This window comes from Arvicola amphibius, chromosome 18 (assembly GCF_903992535.2).
Source record: "Arvicola amphibius chromosome 18, mArvAmp1.2, whole genome shotgun sequence".
Classification (NCBI taxonomy): domain Eukaryota; kingdom Metazoa; phylum Chordata; class Mammalia; order Rodentia; family Cricetidae; genus Arvicola; species Arvicola amphibius.
The window spans coordinates 32,265,491-32,285,242 of NC_052064.1; the positions used below are offsets into that span (position 1 = coordinate 32,265,491).

Here is a 19,752-nt window from a genome sequence, read left to right on the forward strand (position 1 = left end):
TAGCTCTGTTATAGGCCCAAAGCAGTTCCTTTATTAACTAATGGTAATCACAGCATACAGAGGGAAATCCCACATCACACTGATTCGGAAATAACATTATTATAGGTCCACTTATTAGGTATGTGTGTGAGCCATTCTTGCTGAGTTGGTCAACTAGGCACTTTGGTAAAAATAAACAGAAGACAAAATACCTTAAAAGTAAAATAGAGTTTCAGCCATTAACTATTGTCTGATTTATTTAGAGGAAACTTTCAAAAACTAAATCTTGGGTCTGCGCAGGGAATAGAGGAAGGCAGGGGAAAACTAAGCTGAATGCTGTGAGAAAGAAGGTGGAGTCAGGGAGAAGCTATGTAGCCCCGCAGAAACAGAAGCCAGAACTTTAGCCAGTAAACCACAGCCTCGTAGTGATACACAGATTAATAGAAACAGGTTAAATTAAGATGTAAGACTTAGCCAATAAGAAGCTAGAGTTAATGAGCCAAGCAGTGGTTTAAATAATAAGGTTTCTGTGTGGTTATTTCTGGTCTGAGCTGCCGAGCAGCGGGGAAATGAACAAGCCGCTGCCCTCCAACATGGCAACAGTTGCAGTTCTAGTGGGTCAAACACTGCTGTTTCCAAATGCAGCTGCTGCAATGGGTCTTTAGGACTTGATTAAGACTCAGTGCCAGGAGAAATCCATTCCTCTGGCACCCACTGCAGTTCTTCCTGAGCCTTCTGTACAGCAGACAACAGCTGGGCACATGCATCTTGCAAGTTGTCGTTCACAATCACGTGATCAAAAAACTGGCCAAACTGACTCTCCATTTTTTGGGCTAAATCCTCCATCTCTTGTAGGTCTTCATCCTTCAGGAGAGATTTAGAAATAAGAATACAACAGGCAATAAGACACCAGGTTGTTAGCTGTGGTGGCACACGCCTTTACTCCCAGCACTCGGGAGGCAGAGGCAGGCAGATCTCTGTGGGTTCGAAGCCAGCCTGGTCTACAGAGTGAGTTCCAGGACAACCAAGGCTACACAAAGAAACCTTGTCTCTAAAATACATACATACATACATACATACATTCATTCATATATATATATATATATACACACACACACACACACACGTGTGTGTGTGTATATGTAGTAAAGCTATATATACACATATGTATAGTCAAGACTACTAAACTGTATACAAATTTCTAAAATTTATACATCTATTTACTCTGTGTGTGTGTGTGTGTTGGTATACTCATTACAGCATTTTTAAAAATAAGTAAAAATAATTCAAAAATACAAATATGCTTATAAACAATTTGTTTGGCTTTGCAAAATGTTGCTTATGAGTCCTTTTGTTAAGCTAGGAAAAAGCATCACAGAATTTATTAAATCTTATTTTAATATATGTAATTAATACCTAATAAAATTTGTTGGTGATTTCGGGGTGTTTTTTGGTTTGGTTTTTTGTTTTCATTTTTCAAGACAGGGTTTCTCTGGACATCCCTAGCTGTCCTGGAACTTGCTCCGTAGACCAGACTGGCCTTGAACTCAGGGATTCACCTGCCTCTGCTCCCAAGTGCTGGTAGAGTTAAAGGCATGTGTCACTACCATCTGGCTAAAAATGATAACTTGTAAAGACGTTACTCATTAAAACCTTCAAAGGATTCTGTAGAAATAACTAATTTTTTTAAAAAACCATTTTATTGATGTGCTCCTGAGGAGAAATTCCTCAGCCCAGCCTGACCATCTTCCACCTAGCCACTGAAAGTAATGCCAGGATTTCTACTTGATTTACCTTGAATTTCATGTCCACAAAGTAGTCAGTAATAATCTTAGCATTTTTCCGAGACTGTTTCATGAAACTCATGTTAGGTGGTTTAATAAATATGACATAGGGCTTCAGTTCGTGAGTCCGAGCCAACTGAATGTCCTACACAGAAAAATCAAGTGCACAGTTAGAAGACAAATGTGGGCCAGCAAGAAAGCTCAGCTGGCAGAAGCACCTGCCGTGCAAGCCTGCTGAACCCAGTCCAATCCCTGAAATCCACCATAGAATATAGAACTGATTCGTGAAAATCGTCCTCTGGCTTCCACACGGCACATCCAAATACACGGTATACGTTTTTAAAAGTTAAATCTAGAATTCCTAGCTTCCTGTAGTCGGTGTGATCATAGTCCCATGCATCCCTGTCCTCAATTATAAAATCAAAACAATTTAATAGTAAATATGGCTCTAGAATCAAAATTAAATTAGAATCCTAGCCTCTCCTCTTCCTAGCTATGACTAGCTATTGAATTATTGAAATAAATATTATACATGACAAAATGCTGTTTACTGAGAGTAGACTCCTTTGCATGACCTCACCTCCCTTTCCTCTAGCTAGCAGCTCTCAACGGACACCAAGTCTATCTTCATAACCCCCACCTCTGACTCAAGAAAGAACAAACGCTTTCCCCCCTGATTGCAAGTATATTGTTAAATAAGGAGAATGAAAGGATCAAAAAGCTGAGTCTCCACAAATACTCAGCTCTTTTTCACGCGTGGTTCAGGCGTGTAACACATTTATGCCAACACCGTTTAAAGCAATATCCTCCTCCACAAGAAGTTCCCTTGACAAGTTTGCGACCAGTGTCAAAGCAGGAAAGATCGGGACTGTTTTCTTAATGGCTGTCCACTCAGGTCCTGGTTCTGAGTGTGAGGAATAAGACTTCCTCTCCAACCAAAAGCAAAACGTTGCCAATTTACATTCCGAGGAACAACCTGACCCTGAGATGCAAGAGGTGGTCTTACTCTTAAAAGTCTATCTGAACAAAAGGTCTCAGTTACAGCCTGGGGCATGCGCACAACATAGATCACATGCATCTGTGCCTTTAGGGTGATGGGAAATATTCTACACAGACCCACCTGAGGCTCCAAATCCATGACACAGATCTTTCCTTCCGCAAGGACAGCGCGCACAGCATTCACGCTAGTTCCGTACAGGTGGCCTTTGTATTCACCATACTCCAGCATGCTGTAAACGCAAGACAGAGGAAACGATTCTCCACAAGTAAAATATTAGCGGTAGTACTCGGATCTGTGTTTGTTAGGTTTTGCTTTGTCAATTTGACTAAGCTAGAGTCACCTGGGAAGAGAATCTCAGTTGAGTGATGGCTTCCATCAGGTTACCTTTAGGCAAGTCTGGGAGGGTGTTTTCTAAATTAATAAACGACATAGGAGGGCCCAGCCTGCTACAGATGGCGTCACTCTGAGAACGTGGTCCTGGGTTGTGTAAGAACGAGGAGCAAGTCAGGAGGAGCAAGCCAGTAAGCAGCTCCATGGCTTTTCCTTTAGCTTCTGCCTCCTAGCCCATGTCTTGACTTCCTGTCCAGGCTTCCCTCAGTGGTTGGCCGGGACATGGATGTGTTAGCAAATAAACTCTTGCCTCCCCAACCTACTTTTGGTCATGGTGTTTCTCACAGCAATAGAAAGCTAAGTAGGACACAAACATGAGCCCCCATGGGATGCATGGATCTTGTCATCACAGAAAGAATGACTGGATATTCAGGAGAAAACAAAAAACAAAAAAAAAACAACAAGAACAAAACCACAGTAGACAAACAAGGACTTATCTACTTCTTCAAATCCACTGAAGCTCGCAGCTCAAGTCTGCCCCCTTCCCAAACCTGATCACATGGCTCTGGTAATTAATACATATTCCTTTCTCGCTTCTTCAGAAATGAGGGGTTACTGCCGACAGCTTTGGCTGATGCCTAAAAAACGGACTACTGTCCAATAACTGGAAGGAAGAATTGGCTTCTGAGCCTTACCTGTGTCCATACATGAGGCTTTCAAATGTTTCCCTTGACACGTAGTGATACTCACGTCCGTCCACTTCGTAACTCTTTGGGGAACGGGTGGTATCTACAAGGGAAGAGGATACAGCTTTTCAGAATCTTCTAAATATTTTGGTTTGTTCCCAAATGTATACTTGGATTGAGATTCCCAACTAAAACAAACAAACAAAAAAAAAACACAAATGCATAAACAGACAAGATGCTGGAACCAACGTGATAAGAATTGGTGAGATAAAGCAGGAGCCGCCATATCAAACTCCACCAATTACAAACCTTTATCAATTGCTCGTAGTGCGGGAAAGGATGTACCATATATATATATATATATATATATATATATATATATATATATATATATATATATATCAGCCAGGGAACACCTATTGCTATGTCAAAACAGGTAATGCTGACCCAAAAGCAAAGACATATCTGCTCCCTCACAGGGGTACCACCAGCATCTTCCGTTTAGATAGTGCACCGGTCGGCTCATGGTATCTCACACCGCTCTCTGGGTACATTACTATTTTACCGAGAAGTAACTGCAACTTTAGAAGACTAAGTAATTGCTCACATTCATCGACTAATGCTTCTTCTAGACTGCTTTCTATTACACCAGGTTGTCTCAGATTTGAAGGTGGAAGAAAACCCACGACATTCTGCAGTCTTGGCAATTCATTAATACCAACGTAGGAGGTTTCAAAGATACAGAGAGGGGAAAATAGCCAAGTCTGGGTTCGGTTTGATTCTTTGATGTGACCTCTGTAATTGAGACTCTGCAATTTTATCTTTCAGTGGCATCTGGTACAGAATACACAAGTTCTCCCAAATATGTAAAAGGGATTTATTTATTTGTTCAGCTAACACACACTGTGTGCCTACTTATTCCAGGTACTAGTCTGGGTTCTAGAACTCAAGAGTGATACACCATCATAATTCTGTACCCTACATGATGTAATGCATGTTGCTCTATGTTTTCTGCTACAACAAATTCCCCTCATCAATTAAGAAGAAATCTGTTCTTGCATTTGACAAAGTTTAAGGATAAACTAGAAAAGCAAAATGACACACAAGGAGCATGAACCCTAGTAGAAACACACAATGGTGGGGCTGGAGAGATGGCTGCTTCTTCCAGAGGACTCAGGTTCAATTCCCAGCACCCACATGGCTGCTCACAACTGTCTGTAACTCCAGTCCAAAGGGATTTGACACCCTCACACAGACATGCATGCAGGCAAAACGTCAATGCACATGAAATAAAGATAAATATATCATTAAAATACACAGTAACATATTAGTGTTGCAGTTTTCCAATGTATTAAAGATTAAACACGCGGGGCTGGAGAGATGGCTCAGAGGTTAAGAGCATTGCCTGCTCTTCCAAAGGTCCTGAGTTCGATTCCCAGCAACCACATGGTGGCTCACAACCATCTCTAATGGGGTCTGGTGCCGTCTTCTGGCGTGCAGGCATACACACAGACAGAATATTGTATACATAATAAATGAATAAATAAATATTAAAAAAAAGATTAAACACAGGCACATAGCCCTCCAGATGGAGGAAAGTCTGGAAGACTAGTTTTTAGAAGCTAGGGTGGACGTAAAGGAGTCACGAGCAAGAAAATAAGAAATGATTTGAAAAAGCCATAGGTATGTGATAACAGTGCTTAAAAATTTATATAAAATAATATCAAGCCGGCGGTGGTGGCGCACGCCTTTAATCCCAGCACTCGGGAGGCAGAAGCAGGCGGATCTCTGAGTTCGAGGCCAGCCTGGTCTACAAGAGCTAGTTCCAGGACAGGCTCTAGAAACTACAGGGAAACCCTGTCTCGAAAAACCAAAAAAAAAAAAAAAATCAAAATATTAAAAGCTTTAGATAAAAATAAATACCATAAAAGTCAAGCATAATGCCAGAAAGATAATAAATACTAGATGGATGTTGGCCATTATCATAAATAATATTTCTTATCTGAATATTTCTTATCTATATGACTGCTAGAAAAGGAAGGAAGAAAAGAGGCCGTGGGGATGGCTTAGTGGGTACAGACGCTTGCCACCAAGCCTGACCTGTTGGGGCTGCAGACCCTCAGACCCTTGACTTTCTGTGACTTTTTGCCTGCCGGTGTGAACAGAGCAAACAACTTATTTCCTTGTGCCTGCAGCTGCTCTGAGCACGAGACCCTCAGGAGTTCCTGATGGCAGGGGAGTGGTTTCTGGTGGGTTTACAGCTGAAAATCCCAAGAGCTGGGGCGTGGCTATCAGTTAAGAATCACTATATAAGCTTCTGGAGCACAATAAAGTTGGCACTCTTGTTTTTTTTTGTTTTTTTTTTTTTTTTTTGTTTTTGTTTTTCGAGACAGGGTTTCTCTGTAGCTTTGGAGCCTGTCCTGGAACTAGCTCTTGTAGACCAGGCTGGTCTCGAACTCACAGAGATCTGCCTGCCTCTGCCTCCCGAGTGCTGGGATCTTGTTTTAAGGACGACCCATCTCCTCTCTCCCTCTCCCTCTCCCTCTCCCTCCCTCCCTCCCTCCCTCCCTCTCCCTCTCTCTCTCTCTCTCTCTCTCTCTCTCTCCCTCTCTCTCTCTCTCTCTCTCTCTCTCTCTCTCTCTCTCTCTTCCCTCCCTCTCTCTCTCTCTCCCCCTCCCTCTCTCTCCCTCTCCCTCCCTCCCTCTCCCTCCCCTTCCCCCTCTCCCTCCCCCCTCTGCCCGACTCCAGCCCCTGCCCGGCTCACGAACCATCCAGTAGTACAGGCTCTACACTGACTGGGTTTGAATCTCAGAAGCCAATAGGGCAGAAGGAAAGAACTGACTCCCACAAGTTGCCCACTGACTTCCACTTAAAAAGAAAAGAAAAACCCATCTCTTGAAAGGCTAGCCTAGCGTGCATACTACATGCTAGTCAATCCCCACAGTTACTGAAACAAATATCGGTAGAACTACTGAAGGTCCAGTCCTTACACTTTTCCAACAAGGTGATACGGCATACTTAAGTGACATCAGTACAATCAGAGACAAAGGTTTTACCAAAACATGAGCCACCAGGAAAGAAACGTAACGTACGTGGCACGGGGCTTCGAAAACGGCTGGGATTAAGCCCGATGAGTTGTCTCCTCAGCTCGTTGACTCCAACACCAGACGGTCCTGAACACAGACGGAGCAGAGAGAATCAGAGGTGGGTACACGGGGTCGCATGCTACACCATCCCCCAGTCGGTCTGCAGCAGGCGCTTGAGAGCCAACGCCGGTCTAGGAAAATCTGCCGAAACCCTTCTTCTGAACTGGAACAAACCAGTGACCTGTGAAATGACTCAGACCACTCCAGGTACGGGGGTGAAATCACGGGGTCCGCTACTGTTGACGTCCTGAGACTTCAGCGGGCCCTTCTTTAGCTAAAGTCACAATCGGAATGCAGCGCTGTCCCGCACAGGTGCAGGGACATTTCTAACAGACGGTTGAGCAAGCACCCTCGTGTTGTCCTGGAGTTGGGACTGGCCGCACGGGCCGAGAGCCTGCACAGTTACACAGGGACCACCCTTAAAATAATACACTCTTGGAATAAGGTCCTGCTGTCCTACCCGAAACACAAAGGGCTTTATAATTTCTTTTTTTAATATTTATTTATTTTTATTATGTATACAATATTCTGTTTGCGTGTATGCCTGAAGGCCAGAAGAGGGCACCAGACCTCATTACAGATGGTTGTGAGCCACCATGTGGTTGCTGGGAATTGAACTCAGGATCTTTGGAAGAGCAGGCAATGCTCTTAACTGCTGAGCCATCTCTCCAGCCCAGGGCTTATAATTTCATTTCACAGTCAGCACCACCAGAGATGTAGCTGCCAGGCCCCTTCTGTCCTGCAAGGGCCTGACCTGCTCACAACTCAACAAGCCACGACGGCAGTGACATAATTTTTTTTTTTTTTGGCTGTGTCTATACCTACCAGGGTAATCTTTTTGTTGTTGTTGTTTTGTTTTTGTTTTTGTTTTTTTCGAGATAGGGTTTCCCTGTAGTTTCTAGAGCCTGTCCTGGAACTAGCTCTTGTAGACCAGGCTGGCCTCGAACTCAGAGATCAGCCTGCCTCTGCCTCCCGAGTGCTGGGATTAAAGGCGTGCGCCACCACCGCCCGGCAGTGACCTCATTCTCTACTTCTCTACGGAGACAGTTTTGCAGAGGTCTTGGTCACAAAGTCAGATCACCCAAGCCCTTTCATGTCAAAGTTACCCCCAGGAGATTTAGACACTTCCTAAAGAAAAAAAAAATGGCTAAACGTTTCTTAAAGAAATGGAATTGAAGATTATTTTTCTACTATGGAGTAGTGACCACCCATCCATGCTTCTAGAGAAAATTCTAAACAGATAAAAGTAAAACTCAGGGGGAACCTCATCATATGAGAACAGGATAATACACGGTTCTTACATATGATACGTTCATACCATGTTCAAATGTAGGTCAAAGGAGAAGAGGAGGCAGAGAAGGCAAAGAACGCCGGCCTTGGAAAGCTTCCTCATAAACACAAACAGGCTTTCAAAACACATCTACACAGAGGTCTACGAAGAGTCCCACTTTTACTGTTACTGCCAACACAAACATTAAATCTAGAAGGACAACCTCCCCGGCTGAGCAGCGCGCATTACAGGCCATACCCACGAGCACAATGAGGCGGTGCTTGTCTGCTGGCTGCCGCTGGTACCTGGCCACCTCCTCATAAGGGGCACCCACTGCGCCGTAGCAGCTGCAGGAGCAGCCGGTGCTGGCGTGCAGTCGGCTGAAGTGCGACTTCCTGCGGCACAGGCGCATGCTGCGGCGGAAACCGGCTAAAAAAATGGGAGGAAATGCACAAAATGTCAGAGGCGAGACAGCACAGAGACCCAGCTGGAAGGAGCAGTTAGCGAGCCGGGTGCAGGGGCGCATGCGTTTAATTCGGGCACTCGAGAGGCCGAGGCAGCAGGCGGGTCTCTGGGAATCCGAGGCCAGCCTGGTCTACACAGTGAGTTCCAGGACAGCCACTTGGTGAGACCTTGTCTCAATCAATCAGTCAACAAATAAAAATTAAAAGAATTAAAGTCAAACCAACCAACCAAACAAACAAATAAATAAAGCCAAACTAAACGAAACGGAAGAAGCAGATAGTACTGTTCCACAAAGTATCTGTGAGTGCCGGGACAGCCACATATTGAGACCTTGTCTCAATTAATTAATTAAAAATAAAAAAGCCAAGCTAAACAAGATGGAAGAAGCTGATAGTGACGTTCCACAAGGTATCTAACACCCACTGCTAGGTGCCAGGGATGTACTGAGCTGTGCCAGGCCACCATCGTCCAGAGTCCCTCCTGGCCCTGCTCAGGATCCTCAGTCCCCACCTTTGCACGGTCGCTCACTCTGCTCTCAGCCTTACTTAATGGCGTCGAGGTTGATAATTCTGGAAGCGAGGCACAAAGGCAGATTCTGCCAATGATCCCAAAGGGCACCCAGGCTTGGAGCCAACTTTCTAGAGTTTAGACTACAGCTCTGTGCCTCTCCCCTGCCTTGAGAAAAAGGGGGGCAGGTTTTAATCGGGGAGGCCTGCTCCTTTAGACAGCTCTGCCCAGGTGATAGATTCTAGAAATGTGGACATGAAAGATGGATTTTGCAGCCATGAAACTGATCTCTTGAGAGTAAGACAGAGAGGTTGTAGTATAGTCTGGGGGGGGGGGGGAATGAGCAGATGTATGTTTGACAAATAATTAAAAGATATTCAGTGAATTTAGATAAATAACAATGAGTTATAGATCAGATTATTGGCGAGGAAAAGCAGACAGAGGGAAGTCTGGTGTGGGATTCCCCTCTGTATGCTATGAATATATTTTATTACCATTGGTTAATAAAGAAGCTGCTTTGGCCTATAGCAGGGCAGAACATAAGCTGTCAGGAAAACTAAATTGAATGCAGGGAGAAAGAAGGTGGAGTCAGGCAGACACCGTGTAGCTACTGAAGGAGAAAGATGCCAGAATCTTACTGGTAAGCCACAGCCTCATGGTGATACACAAAGCAAAAGAAATGGGTTAATTTAAGATATAAGAGCTAGCTGGGAATATGCCTGAATCATTGGCCTGTGTTATAATTGATATAGTTTCTGTGTGATTATTTGGGTCTGGGCAACCAGGATACAGAAACACAATCTCTATTTACAGTAGTCAGAATAAGAAGCAGTTTGCAGAGTTCATCAGCAAGGGCAGCTTTCAAGAAGGTATCCAGATAGCAGGAATAGCGCTAACAAGCAACAAGCCCAAACCTCTTATCAACCATCACCTACCAATAAAGAACTTCTGTCCATTGCCGACAAACTCCTCTTTAGCTGGAACACAGAGAATGGAGAATTTGTGAGGGGACAGACAGGGATCCAGCAAGCAAGTGCATGGCCTCATCCTCTGGTTTCTAGAAATGCTTTCTGTAGGTCTCAGCCAGCTGATGTCACCCTAGGACATCTTGGAGTGTCCTCTGCCCTCTCCATCCCTCTGCCCTCACACAAGCATATACACATAAATAAAAATTAAAACAAATCTGAAAAAGAAGAAAGCAGCTTTATCAATCCCATCTCCTAGCGACATTTTTCTATGCTATGTAAACATATTCACAGGGAAATCTCACTAACATGGATTCATAAAGCTTAATGGCCTACATCTCGTTTAAAATGTTTTCTATGACACTGACTAGTTACTAGTCATCTGGCCTTTAGAAGTCATCTCTTCTTGAAAGTTATGCTGCCCCCTTGTGGCAGTGAAAGACCTTAGCTGTAGCCCTACGTGGTCTAGGCAGGAGATAAAAATAGACACTTACCTTCTGCAAGTTCCTCTGGATATTGGAGCAAGCACAGAGAGAAATGTGAAAAATCAATCTTTGCAAATATCAAGTTAAATGATTAAATAAATGTGAATGACATCGCAGGGAAGACATGTAGCCATTAGCAACAGCTCTAACTTGGCAAGGCAGATGAACACCACAAAGTTGGGGCTGAGAAACTTATTGGATCTGACTCTACTGTTGGGGCACAGTAATTTATCCTGCAAGTTGTGTGTCCAGACTGCCCGTGAAGCTGTTGTTCATCCATGAGGACTACTGATTGGCACAAAAAAAGGGGATGTAATGACTTGAAGCCTCTTTCCTCTCCCACAGCCGTATTGCCACATTCCTGAGAAGGGTGTTAGTTAGGCAGACGGGCAGACGCTACAACAGCCTGACATACACACACACTTTCTTCTCCAGCTGGTCCTGTGAAGACTGGGGTGGTGGGGTGGGGTGGGGGGACTGTCTGAACACAAGGCAAATTGTTTGGGTGTTTTTGCTTGTTGTTTTCTAAACATATTCAAGTGACTGGGTTTTCTGCTGCTGTGGTTACGTTGTTTTTCTAGTTAAATAGACTGTAGCATCACTGCCGCCCTGGAGAAATTCAAGAAGGTTACAATTCTATTTCACTCAGAGACAGAGATGAAAACTGACGAGCTCTAACGAGTCACTAAGCTGGCCAATCAACAGGAGCATCACCAACGACTGCCAAGGGTCATCTACTTAGCAAGCATGCCATCTGGGTACTAACTGTTCCTTAATTGAGCTCTTAAGAGAGCAGAGAAACTGGGAATCAAGTCAATAGCGTACCCAGACAGGTTGCCCATTTAAACACAGAAACCAACCACACTACAGGAATCTATTCTGCTACTAATGAAGTTAATGGTATTCGAATAACAATAGACCATAGAAACTGCCTTGATTATTACAAGTAATAAATTAACAAAAAGAAAGTGTGTTCTTCATAAACACTGGACTTCCATCTTATCTGCTGTCTATGTGGAGTAGAGAGTGTGGAAAATAAAGGCTTAAGTAACTACAAGGCGATGTCTTTATTACATCTTTCATCAGAATGACTGACTGCCTTCTTTGTGTGACTGTGTGTGGTGTGTGTGTGTGTGTGTGTGTGTACAGCCACACATTCTTGAGAGAGGGCAGGTATGCCACAGTCACGTGTGGAGGGATGATTACAGCGTGAGAGCTGTAGGTCCTCGCCTTCCACCCTGTTTGAAACGATCTCTCTGCTGTTCTCCATTGCCTGGGCCAGGCTGGCTGGGCTCCAAGCTCCTGGAGATTCTCTTGCCACTGCCTCCCATTTCAACCAAGCAACACTCTGATTACAGACACATGCCACTGTGCCTGGCTTTACATGAGCTATAGGGATTCACACTGAGGTCCTCACGCTCGCACGGCAAGTTCTTGGTCCATGGAGCCCTCTCCCCTGCCTTCTACACACGGGGATTATGAGAGTTCCCATCACTGCCATGTATTCAAGAGATACTTATTTATACCTGCCATTATTGCTGCCCATCCGGAACACATGAGGGTCTAGAAATAACCCTTTAAAGTATAGGCTGGTTGCACACACCACAGGACACTGGAGTTCCTAATCCTACCAGTTAGAGGATGTGGCTACTCTCAGTGAACGCAACCATCAAAAAGTGCCCCGCAGAAATCCAGCTGCACATCCATCCCTGGTACAGCCCTGGTCCTACGAGAAGCAACTAATTCAATGGAAATTAGAGTATCCCATAAATAAATCTAGTTTCAGTTCGCATCTGAAGTCTGCAGCGTATTTAGAGCCATGCATAGGCAATACAAAGTTACTGTAGTGAAATTAAATAAACCTAGCTGCCATATCACATGGTTTTAGATTTTCTATTATCTTCCTAATTTAAACAGTTGCCATGTTGTATCTCTAAATATGTTTACATTACATCAAAACATGGAATATATAGCTAAAAGTTAGTACTAAGTATGCATGTTTTAACTTACCAGATTCAAAGGTTTCTTCATCTGTGGTTTTCAGTGGAGGTGAAAAGCAAAATTACCATTACATGATTGTCCTCACCAAGTCTACATCCTAGCAGTGCAAGCCTGGCCCATGCTTCTACCCATACACTGCCTTTAAAATGCTTTTTATTAGATCAAATCGAGTCAGTGTTAGCTTTATGGCACGCGTAGGTCTTACATGAGATAGACAGCATTCAATCGTTGGGGCTAAGATCACCAAGAGAGAAGCAGCATTAAATAAAGAAATAAAATAATTGGGGAGAAGAAAATAAATTTACAAATTGGAACAGCATAAGAACCTCCTCCTGACCACTGGATGTGGCGCAGGGGACTGCCCCAAGGGTCATGGGGTAGGAGATGTGTATGCTACGTCTCGCAGCTAGAGGGCATACGAAGGAGGAATAAGTTAATGAATGTCTGGCTTGAGTGACCAACTGAGAGAAATGAGATAAACCAACTGTCAGCAATTAAAACAACTTTTGCTGTTCTCATAAACTTATTTATTTAGCACTGTATTGTGAGAGAGGGGAGAGACGAGGAGAGAGAGAGAGAGAGAGAGAGGAGGAGGAGGAGGAGGAGGAGGAGAGAGAGAGAGAGAGAGAGAGAGAGAGAGAGAGAGAGAGAGAGAGAGAGAGAGAGCGCACTGGCAAAGTATGTGTGCATCTGTTTGGGGAAAAGGAAGAAAATGACCCTCAAGCAAAAAAAAAAAAAAAAAAGATTATGGATCCTGTTTTGTTTTGTTTTGTTTTTAAGTGTTCACGTTATTCTCTGATTATTCACTGGTCTCAGAAATATATAAATGAATCTTTCAAAAGCATTTCTTTCCTTTCTAAACACTACAATAGCCCATAGCGTCAAGATAAAGTCACCCGTTAGAGCAGGGCATGATCCTTATAATCCATGCACTCAGAAGGCTGAGACATGAGGATCACTGAGTGTGAGAAGCGAGCTACCCTAGGTGGTGGGTACCAGGCCAGCCTGAGATACAGAGCGAGAGCCTGTCTCCAAAGAAAAACCAAACAAGCCCACCCATCAGGCCAATGCCTCTCCAACCTGTTTCCTCACAAAACCTAGTGGCTCATGAGCCAGTCCTGCTACCGCCGCAGAATTTACAAAAACCATTAAGTATAGAAATGGAACCCATTACTTTCTACCCTGACTAGAATCATTCAATATAATAACAAAAACATATTTTGCGTTTTCAGTATTTGGTATCGCCCTGTTTTTGTCTATTCCACAAGGAGCGTGGGCATTTCTGGCTGTGCCCCCACCTCACTGGCTAGCTCTGCATCTTGAGATAATTTCCAAAATGGAACCCTGGAGATTTGCAAAACCCCCAGCTTTGCTTCTCCTCCCAAGTGCAGAGCCACAATAGAGACCCACGGGTGGGCTCATTGCACACAGGTCTTCCAGAGGAAGGGGCCGGTAGCCCCTTGACACCTCCGCTTCTGGTCCTCTAGAGCTGAGGGGCTTCACGTTTCTCCTCATGGTGACTCTGTCGGGGGGAAATGTTACCTGCTTCCACCCAGGTCTCGTCAATCCTCATGTTCTCCTCTACAAAAGAGCACAGACAGGAGACCTAGAACTTAAGATGTGCCCGCGCTAAAAACAAAATCCTATTGAGGCTATGTCAGCCAAAATCAGAGCATCTTTGAGTCTTACCCTTCGAACTACTGCTTACTTGGAGAGAGGAGACAAATTCTACCGTATCAGAGGGGGAAATGCATGCTGCATGCTGTGAACAATAGGACATGAAACGCTACAGTTCAGGCAGCACTGGTTAGGGGTCACAGTGCCAGATAAATGCGCCTCCTGCTGGAAAAGGCGTGGACAGGATCGCCCAGCTGTGGATCCTGAATAGCACAGTACTGGCTGGCCAGGCAAGGGCCCCACTGCTACAACACCAGCAGCATTGCTTGGGGCTAGCCAATTACTTCCTGATTGGATTTGAAGCCAGTTCCAGGGAAAGAAACTCAAAACTGACAACCTGGACCAAAACCTATGGCTTGGATGTCATAGGCCCTAGGGCACAATTTGCTATTGATATGTGGCCTAACTACCTTCTAAATAGTTATTTTTGTACCCTGAGACTAGCGCTACTAGCCATCTTGGCCAGAGAAGCTTCGTGTGATGGGAAACACTTAATAGCGTCTCATCGCTGGTCAAAAGGCAAAAGCTACCTCCCTCCCTCATTGCAGCAGAGAAGGAGAGAGAGAGAGAGAGAGAGAGAGAGAGAGAGAGAGAGAGAGAGAGAGAGAGAGACAGAGAGAGACAGAGACACAAGAGAGACAGAGACAGAGAGACACAGAGAGAAAAATAAGAGATAGGAGAGAGAGGAGAGAGACAGAGAAATAAGAGAGAGGAGAGAGTCAGAGACGCACAGAGATCAATGAGAGATAGGACAGAGAGGAGAGAGACCGAGAATTAACATGCAGATGACTGAGCAAGAAGAATGCAAAGGTAATCCCCAAAGGTTCCATTTATCCCCAACATGGGGCCTCCAGATGGATGCTCAAATCTCTAGACTGTTTGTTTCCAATTTCACACAGCATCCTCTTCTTCTGAACCTCAGTTTTTCACACAGAGGTGAGAATAATAATTTCCTTATGATGTCAGGACCTTTGGATCCAACAGTTGAAACAAAACCTTGCACGTAACTCCCACTGAGCTCTGAGCCTGTGCTGTTAGCCGCTAAAGCTAGAGAACGTGATGAACAAGCCCCACGCCTCCGTCCTTGATGGCTCAGATCACGATAATCGCCTTTCTTGTGCCCTCCTGCTACCAGATGCGCAGGGAAAGCTTCCCATAGCCGAGTGAGCGGGAATGGTAAGGGTGTTTTCCTGAATCCTGTTTCTTACCTTCTTCCATAGAGAATGCTAGCGATGGGGAGAAAAAGGAATAGCGTTCAGTTTCTGGCTTTTTTTTTTTTTTTTCTCTCTTCAGGTTAACTTACAACAAGAAGAGCAAAGCGTCAACATTGCAATTAGTATTCTGGCATGCATGGGGCTCCTAATGATTGCCCTTCAGAAATGAATACGTGTTCACGAACGGCTGCACGTGGGATCTGCTTGCTTCTGGCAAATGTACTCCATGTCCTCTCAACATGCTCTGCAGGAGGCATGTTCTTCTCAAGACTGAGTTAGTGGAGCATATTGTAGGAACCCAGCTGTAGGATGGAAGGGAGGGAGGGAAGGAGAGAGGGAAGGGAAGGAGAGGGAGGGAAGGAGAGGGAGGGAAGGAGGGAGGGAGGGAAAAGGAGAGAGGGAAGGAGGAAAGGAGGGAGGGAGAGAAGAAAGGAAGGAGGGAGGGAGGGAGAGAGGGAAGGAGGGAGGGAGGGAAGGAGGGAGAGAGGGAGGGAGGGAGCGATGGCATGAACCAAGGATGACAATAAATGCACTATAGTAAACAAGTTTTTACTAATCGTGTATAATCTAACACAGGACTAGAATTTTCAAAAACTTGATTAATCAAATAGCCTATTCCTTTTCACTAGTAACCTGGCCGTGACACATGTTTCTACATGGTAAGATTTAAACAGAGGAGAGAGAACGTTTACCGCAGCATCGAGCATGACAGCCCAAAGAAATGGTCCAGTAGTTTGGATGCTGCGCCATCCAAAGCATTCCCTGAGAGACGTGATCTTACGAGTCAATGGCTCTGGCTTGCGGTTCCCAGACTCGGGTCTGGGCACCAACACTAACAGCGCCAGGCAAACAGCTTTCTACATGGACTTCTAAAAAGCATTATAAAGCGCACTTAGGGCCCACGGGCAGATTTCACGACAACGTCGGGTCACACTAGTTATCAGAGAGTAACTGGAAACCAATAGCATCTTCATGAGCCTTTGCAGAATGAGACAGGAAGGTGAACTAAAGGGTTAAATCAATCTATATCGGTTATTTTTCCAAAATAAAATAAAACATCACTAGGAAAAGTAGGCTGTGAAAATACTTCTGGAGAGAAATTAAGAAAAGAAAAAGTGTTATGAGAGGCTGTAAGCATGCAGACACGTGACTGCAAAGGAAAGATAAGTCAAGCGCCAGGAGAAGGTCCTGCATGAATGTTTTCTCTGTGAGCTGAGTGGGTGCACAATCATAATCCAACACCAGGAGGAGGAAGGAGGATCAGGAGTTAGAGTCACATAGCCAGTTCTAGGCCAGCTTGGGCTGCATGAGACACTGTCAAAAACAAACAAACAAAACAAAAAAAACAAACAAACAAAAAACCAAAAATCAAAAAACAAAAAAAAAAACCAAAAACCCCAATTTGTGTTCATTATGACATTTTCTTCAATACAAAATTAAAGGAAAATATAATCGTTGGCTTGAAAAATTGGAAAACAGTAAGTGGGAAGATTGCAGATCTGTGTTACTAGTGATGCTATTCTTCATGTCTGTCTGTGTCCCATCTCTCCCCTGCCTCAACCCTTATACGGCTGCCAGAGGGCCAATCTGAAGGGACCTCTCAACAGCTTTCTATCCTCTGTCACCCTTCCTGGGCCGCTGTCTCCCACTGTCAGAAGCTTTATGAAGAAGGCCTTACTTAGGTCGTTTGTAAGCCCAGGACTGGTGCTGGAGATGTTACCTAGTGGGAGAGTCTTATTTAGTGTGCATTAAGTCCTAGGTCCCATCTATAGCACAAAAAAAGACAAGAAGCAGGAGCTGGAGAGATGGCTTGTTTGTAAGGACACTGGCCACCCTTTCAGAGGACCTAGGCTTGGATCCCAGCACCCACATGGAGTCTAACAACTATCCGGCACTCAGTCCCAAGGATTCTGCCACCCTCTTCTGGCTTCCAGGGGCAGTACACGCATGTGGTAAGCAGACATTTGTGCAGGCGAAACACCCCTCCCCCGACATACAAACTAACAATAAGAAAATAAACCTTCACATTATAAAAAGACACAAACGGAGATTTGCACTAAACAGCCACAGGCATGATGTGTCCAGGTGTGACACCCACAGAGATGCGGGGGACTTGGGGGACTCGAACTGGTGTGGGGGTGTGGGTGTGTGTGTGTGTGTGGGTGGGGCGGGGGGGGGGGGACGACGACTCAAGCAGTCTTCACACTGAGGCCGTGTCTGGCTTGTGCTGGTTGGCTTTTGTTAACTTGACATAAACCTACACCTATCTGGGAGGAGGAACTCCTGTTGAGAAAATGCCTCCATCAGTCCGGCAAGTCTGTAGGGGGCAGGTCTTGATTAATGATTGACGGGGGAGGGGCCCAGCTCACTGTGGCTGGTACCATCCCTCGGCTAGTGGCCCTGGATTGTATAAGAAAGCATCCTAAACAAGCCATAAAGAGCCAACCAGTATGCAGAATTCCTTCTCTGCTTCGGTACCTGCCTCCAGGTGCCTATCTGACTTCCAGCGATAACGGACTGCGATGTGGAGCTACAAGCAAAATAACTCTTTCCTCCCCAAGCTGCTTCGGTCATGGTGTTTATCACAGCAATAAAAAGAAGCTAAGACTCCTTTTCATAAACTGAAAACTAAAGGAATGAGAGCCTATGGTAGGATTTCTGAGGGCTGGGTGCGGAGGGGATTATCTTGGGACGGTGAAACTCTTTAAGCCCCTCCCTCAGGCAGGAAGCGAGCCCGAGATCTGGAGCACCCTCCCCGGGATGTGCGTGCGTGCTGAGTCGGAAGTCTCTGCGCGCAATCGCGTACGCACATTCACATCGGGTGGACTTGAGGCAGGTGTCAGGCTGGTACGGCTGCGACCACCAGAATTCCCGCTGCTTCCTAGGCAGAAAGAAAGCAAAGACTGGTTGACTCCACAGGGCGGGTTCTCTCGGGGCCGTGATGCTGAGTCTGCCTTCAGAAGGCACAGAAAGACGTCATCTGGCTCCAGCTCACCATGGTGGCTCTAATCCACTGAGTCCGGGGCAGCAGGCTCACCATGGGTGGCTCTATTCCTCTGAGCCTGGGGCAGCAGCTATACCGGATTCCCACCATCATTTCCAGAACATTCTTCCTTTCCTTTAAGAGTCCCCCACTTAGAATGCCAATCCCCATTCTTCCTGGCTGTTCCCATGCGCTCAGCAGAAGTTGTAATTCTGGGCTTTTTAAGCAGGCAAATGTCCTTTCTAATACCTCTTGGGGCTTTGATCTTTTATCCAACAGCTTTGGGCTCATTCTACCTCTGCCCCACCTCCAACTGCCACGCCCTGGGGCCGCTTAGTGCAATAGCTACAAACTCTACAAGATTTCAATTTCTCACACATCTTATTCCTGCCAATACCCCCTTCATCGCAATCTCGATAATCTGCGGATGCTACAATCCATTAATCTCACTTCATGACCCAATCAGTTCCTAAAGGCCTTGACTTTTAGTGCTATTGCTTTGGGGATTGCATTCCATCACACAAATGAGGTATTGGGTCGATATTCAGACGACAAACATGTTTAGGTTTAATCTAGTCTCACGAGCGCTTCTCTCTCCCTTCCAGCTAATATAATGCTCCCGGCCCTTTAGCGTTTAAGAAGCTGTAAGTCTGTCCAAAAACTGACAGTTTGGTTTATAAACGTTGGTGTCTATGTTCTTCCATCTTGCTTGCGTCTTTATCAGACATTCAGAAAATCCACGTCCCAGGCACAGCCCCATGGTCTAATTCTGACGCCGAGAGCGACCTCCCTTACCTCTTCAGGAGTTGGTTAGAAGGAATTAGGCCTGCACAGATGGCAAGGTCTGAGATCTTCCGGGCCTGCCACCAGAGGGCGTCATTCTGGTCCACGATCTGTAGAATGTCTCCTTTCAGGAAAGGCAACCCAGCATCCGCGCAAGGGATGTCAGGATCCTCCTGGGGCCAGTAATCGATCATGGCGCGCACGTGAACCTGGCCGCAGGTGCATAATGGTACTATCAGCAGAATGCTCGCCCAGAAACCATCATCCCATACTCCTCTGCTTGTTGCTCTTATCCTTCTTTTCTACCCTAACCATAAGAGAGAGCCGCTCTTCTAAACTAAACGCCGGAGGGGGAGGGGTGCTGTTGGTGTCTCAGTCACAGGGCCTGGAGAAGTCAGACTGGACCCAGGCTGGAAGCTTCCTCCCTGCTAGCGAGCACTAGAAGGGACTACGCAGGCCGCTGAGGAGGACCTGTCA

At 45.3% G+C, this 19,752-nt stretch overlaps 1 protein-coding gene across 1 annotated transcript in view; it reads right to left on the reverse strand.

The window, feature by feature from the left end:
- Positions 1-483: 483 nt before the first annotated feature.
- Mpp4 (membrane palmitoylated protein 4) overlaps positions 484-19,752 on the reverse strand; it is a 35,269-nt gene continuing 16,000 nt past the window's right edge. Inside the window, exons 9-21 of the mRNA XM_038315530.1 lie at positions 19,288-19,484; positions 18,326-18,390; positions 15,504-15,521; positions 14,161-14,199; positions 12,628-12,648; positions 10,627-10,641; positions 10,103-10,144; positions 8,454-8,624; positions 6,872-6,952; positions 3,789-3,882; positions 2,884-2,992; positions 1,774-1,908; positions 484-843 (exon numbers count right to left, since the gene is read on the reverse strand). Of these exons, the coding sequence (XP_038171458.1) occupies positions 652-843; positions 1,774-1,908; positions 2,884-2,992; positions 3,789-3,882; positions 6,872-6,952; positions 8,454-8,624; positions 10,103-10,144; positions 10,627-10,641; positions 12,628-12,648; positions 14,161-14,199; positions 15,504-15,521; positions 18,326-18,390; positions 19,288-19,484 (1,179 nt within the window). The 3' untranslated portion in view covers positions 484-651. The remainder of the gene's footprint in view (positions 844-1,773; positions 1,909-2,883; positions 2,993-3,788; positions 3,883-6,871; positions 6,953-8,453; positions 8,625-10,102; positions 10,145-10,626; positions 10,642-12,627; positions 12,649-14,160; positions 14,200-15,503; positions 15,522-18,325; positions 18,391-19,287; positions 19,485-19,752) is intronic.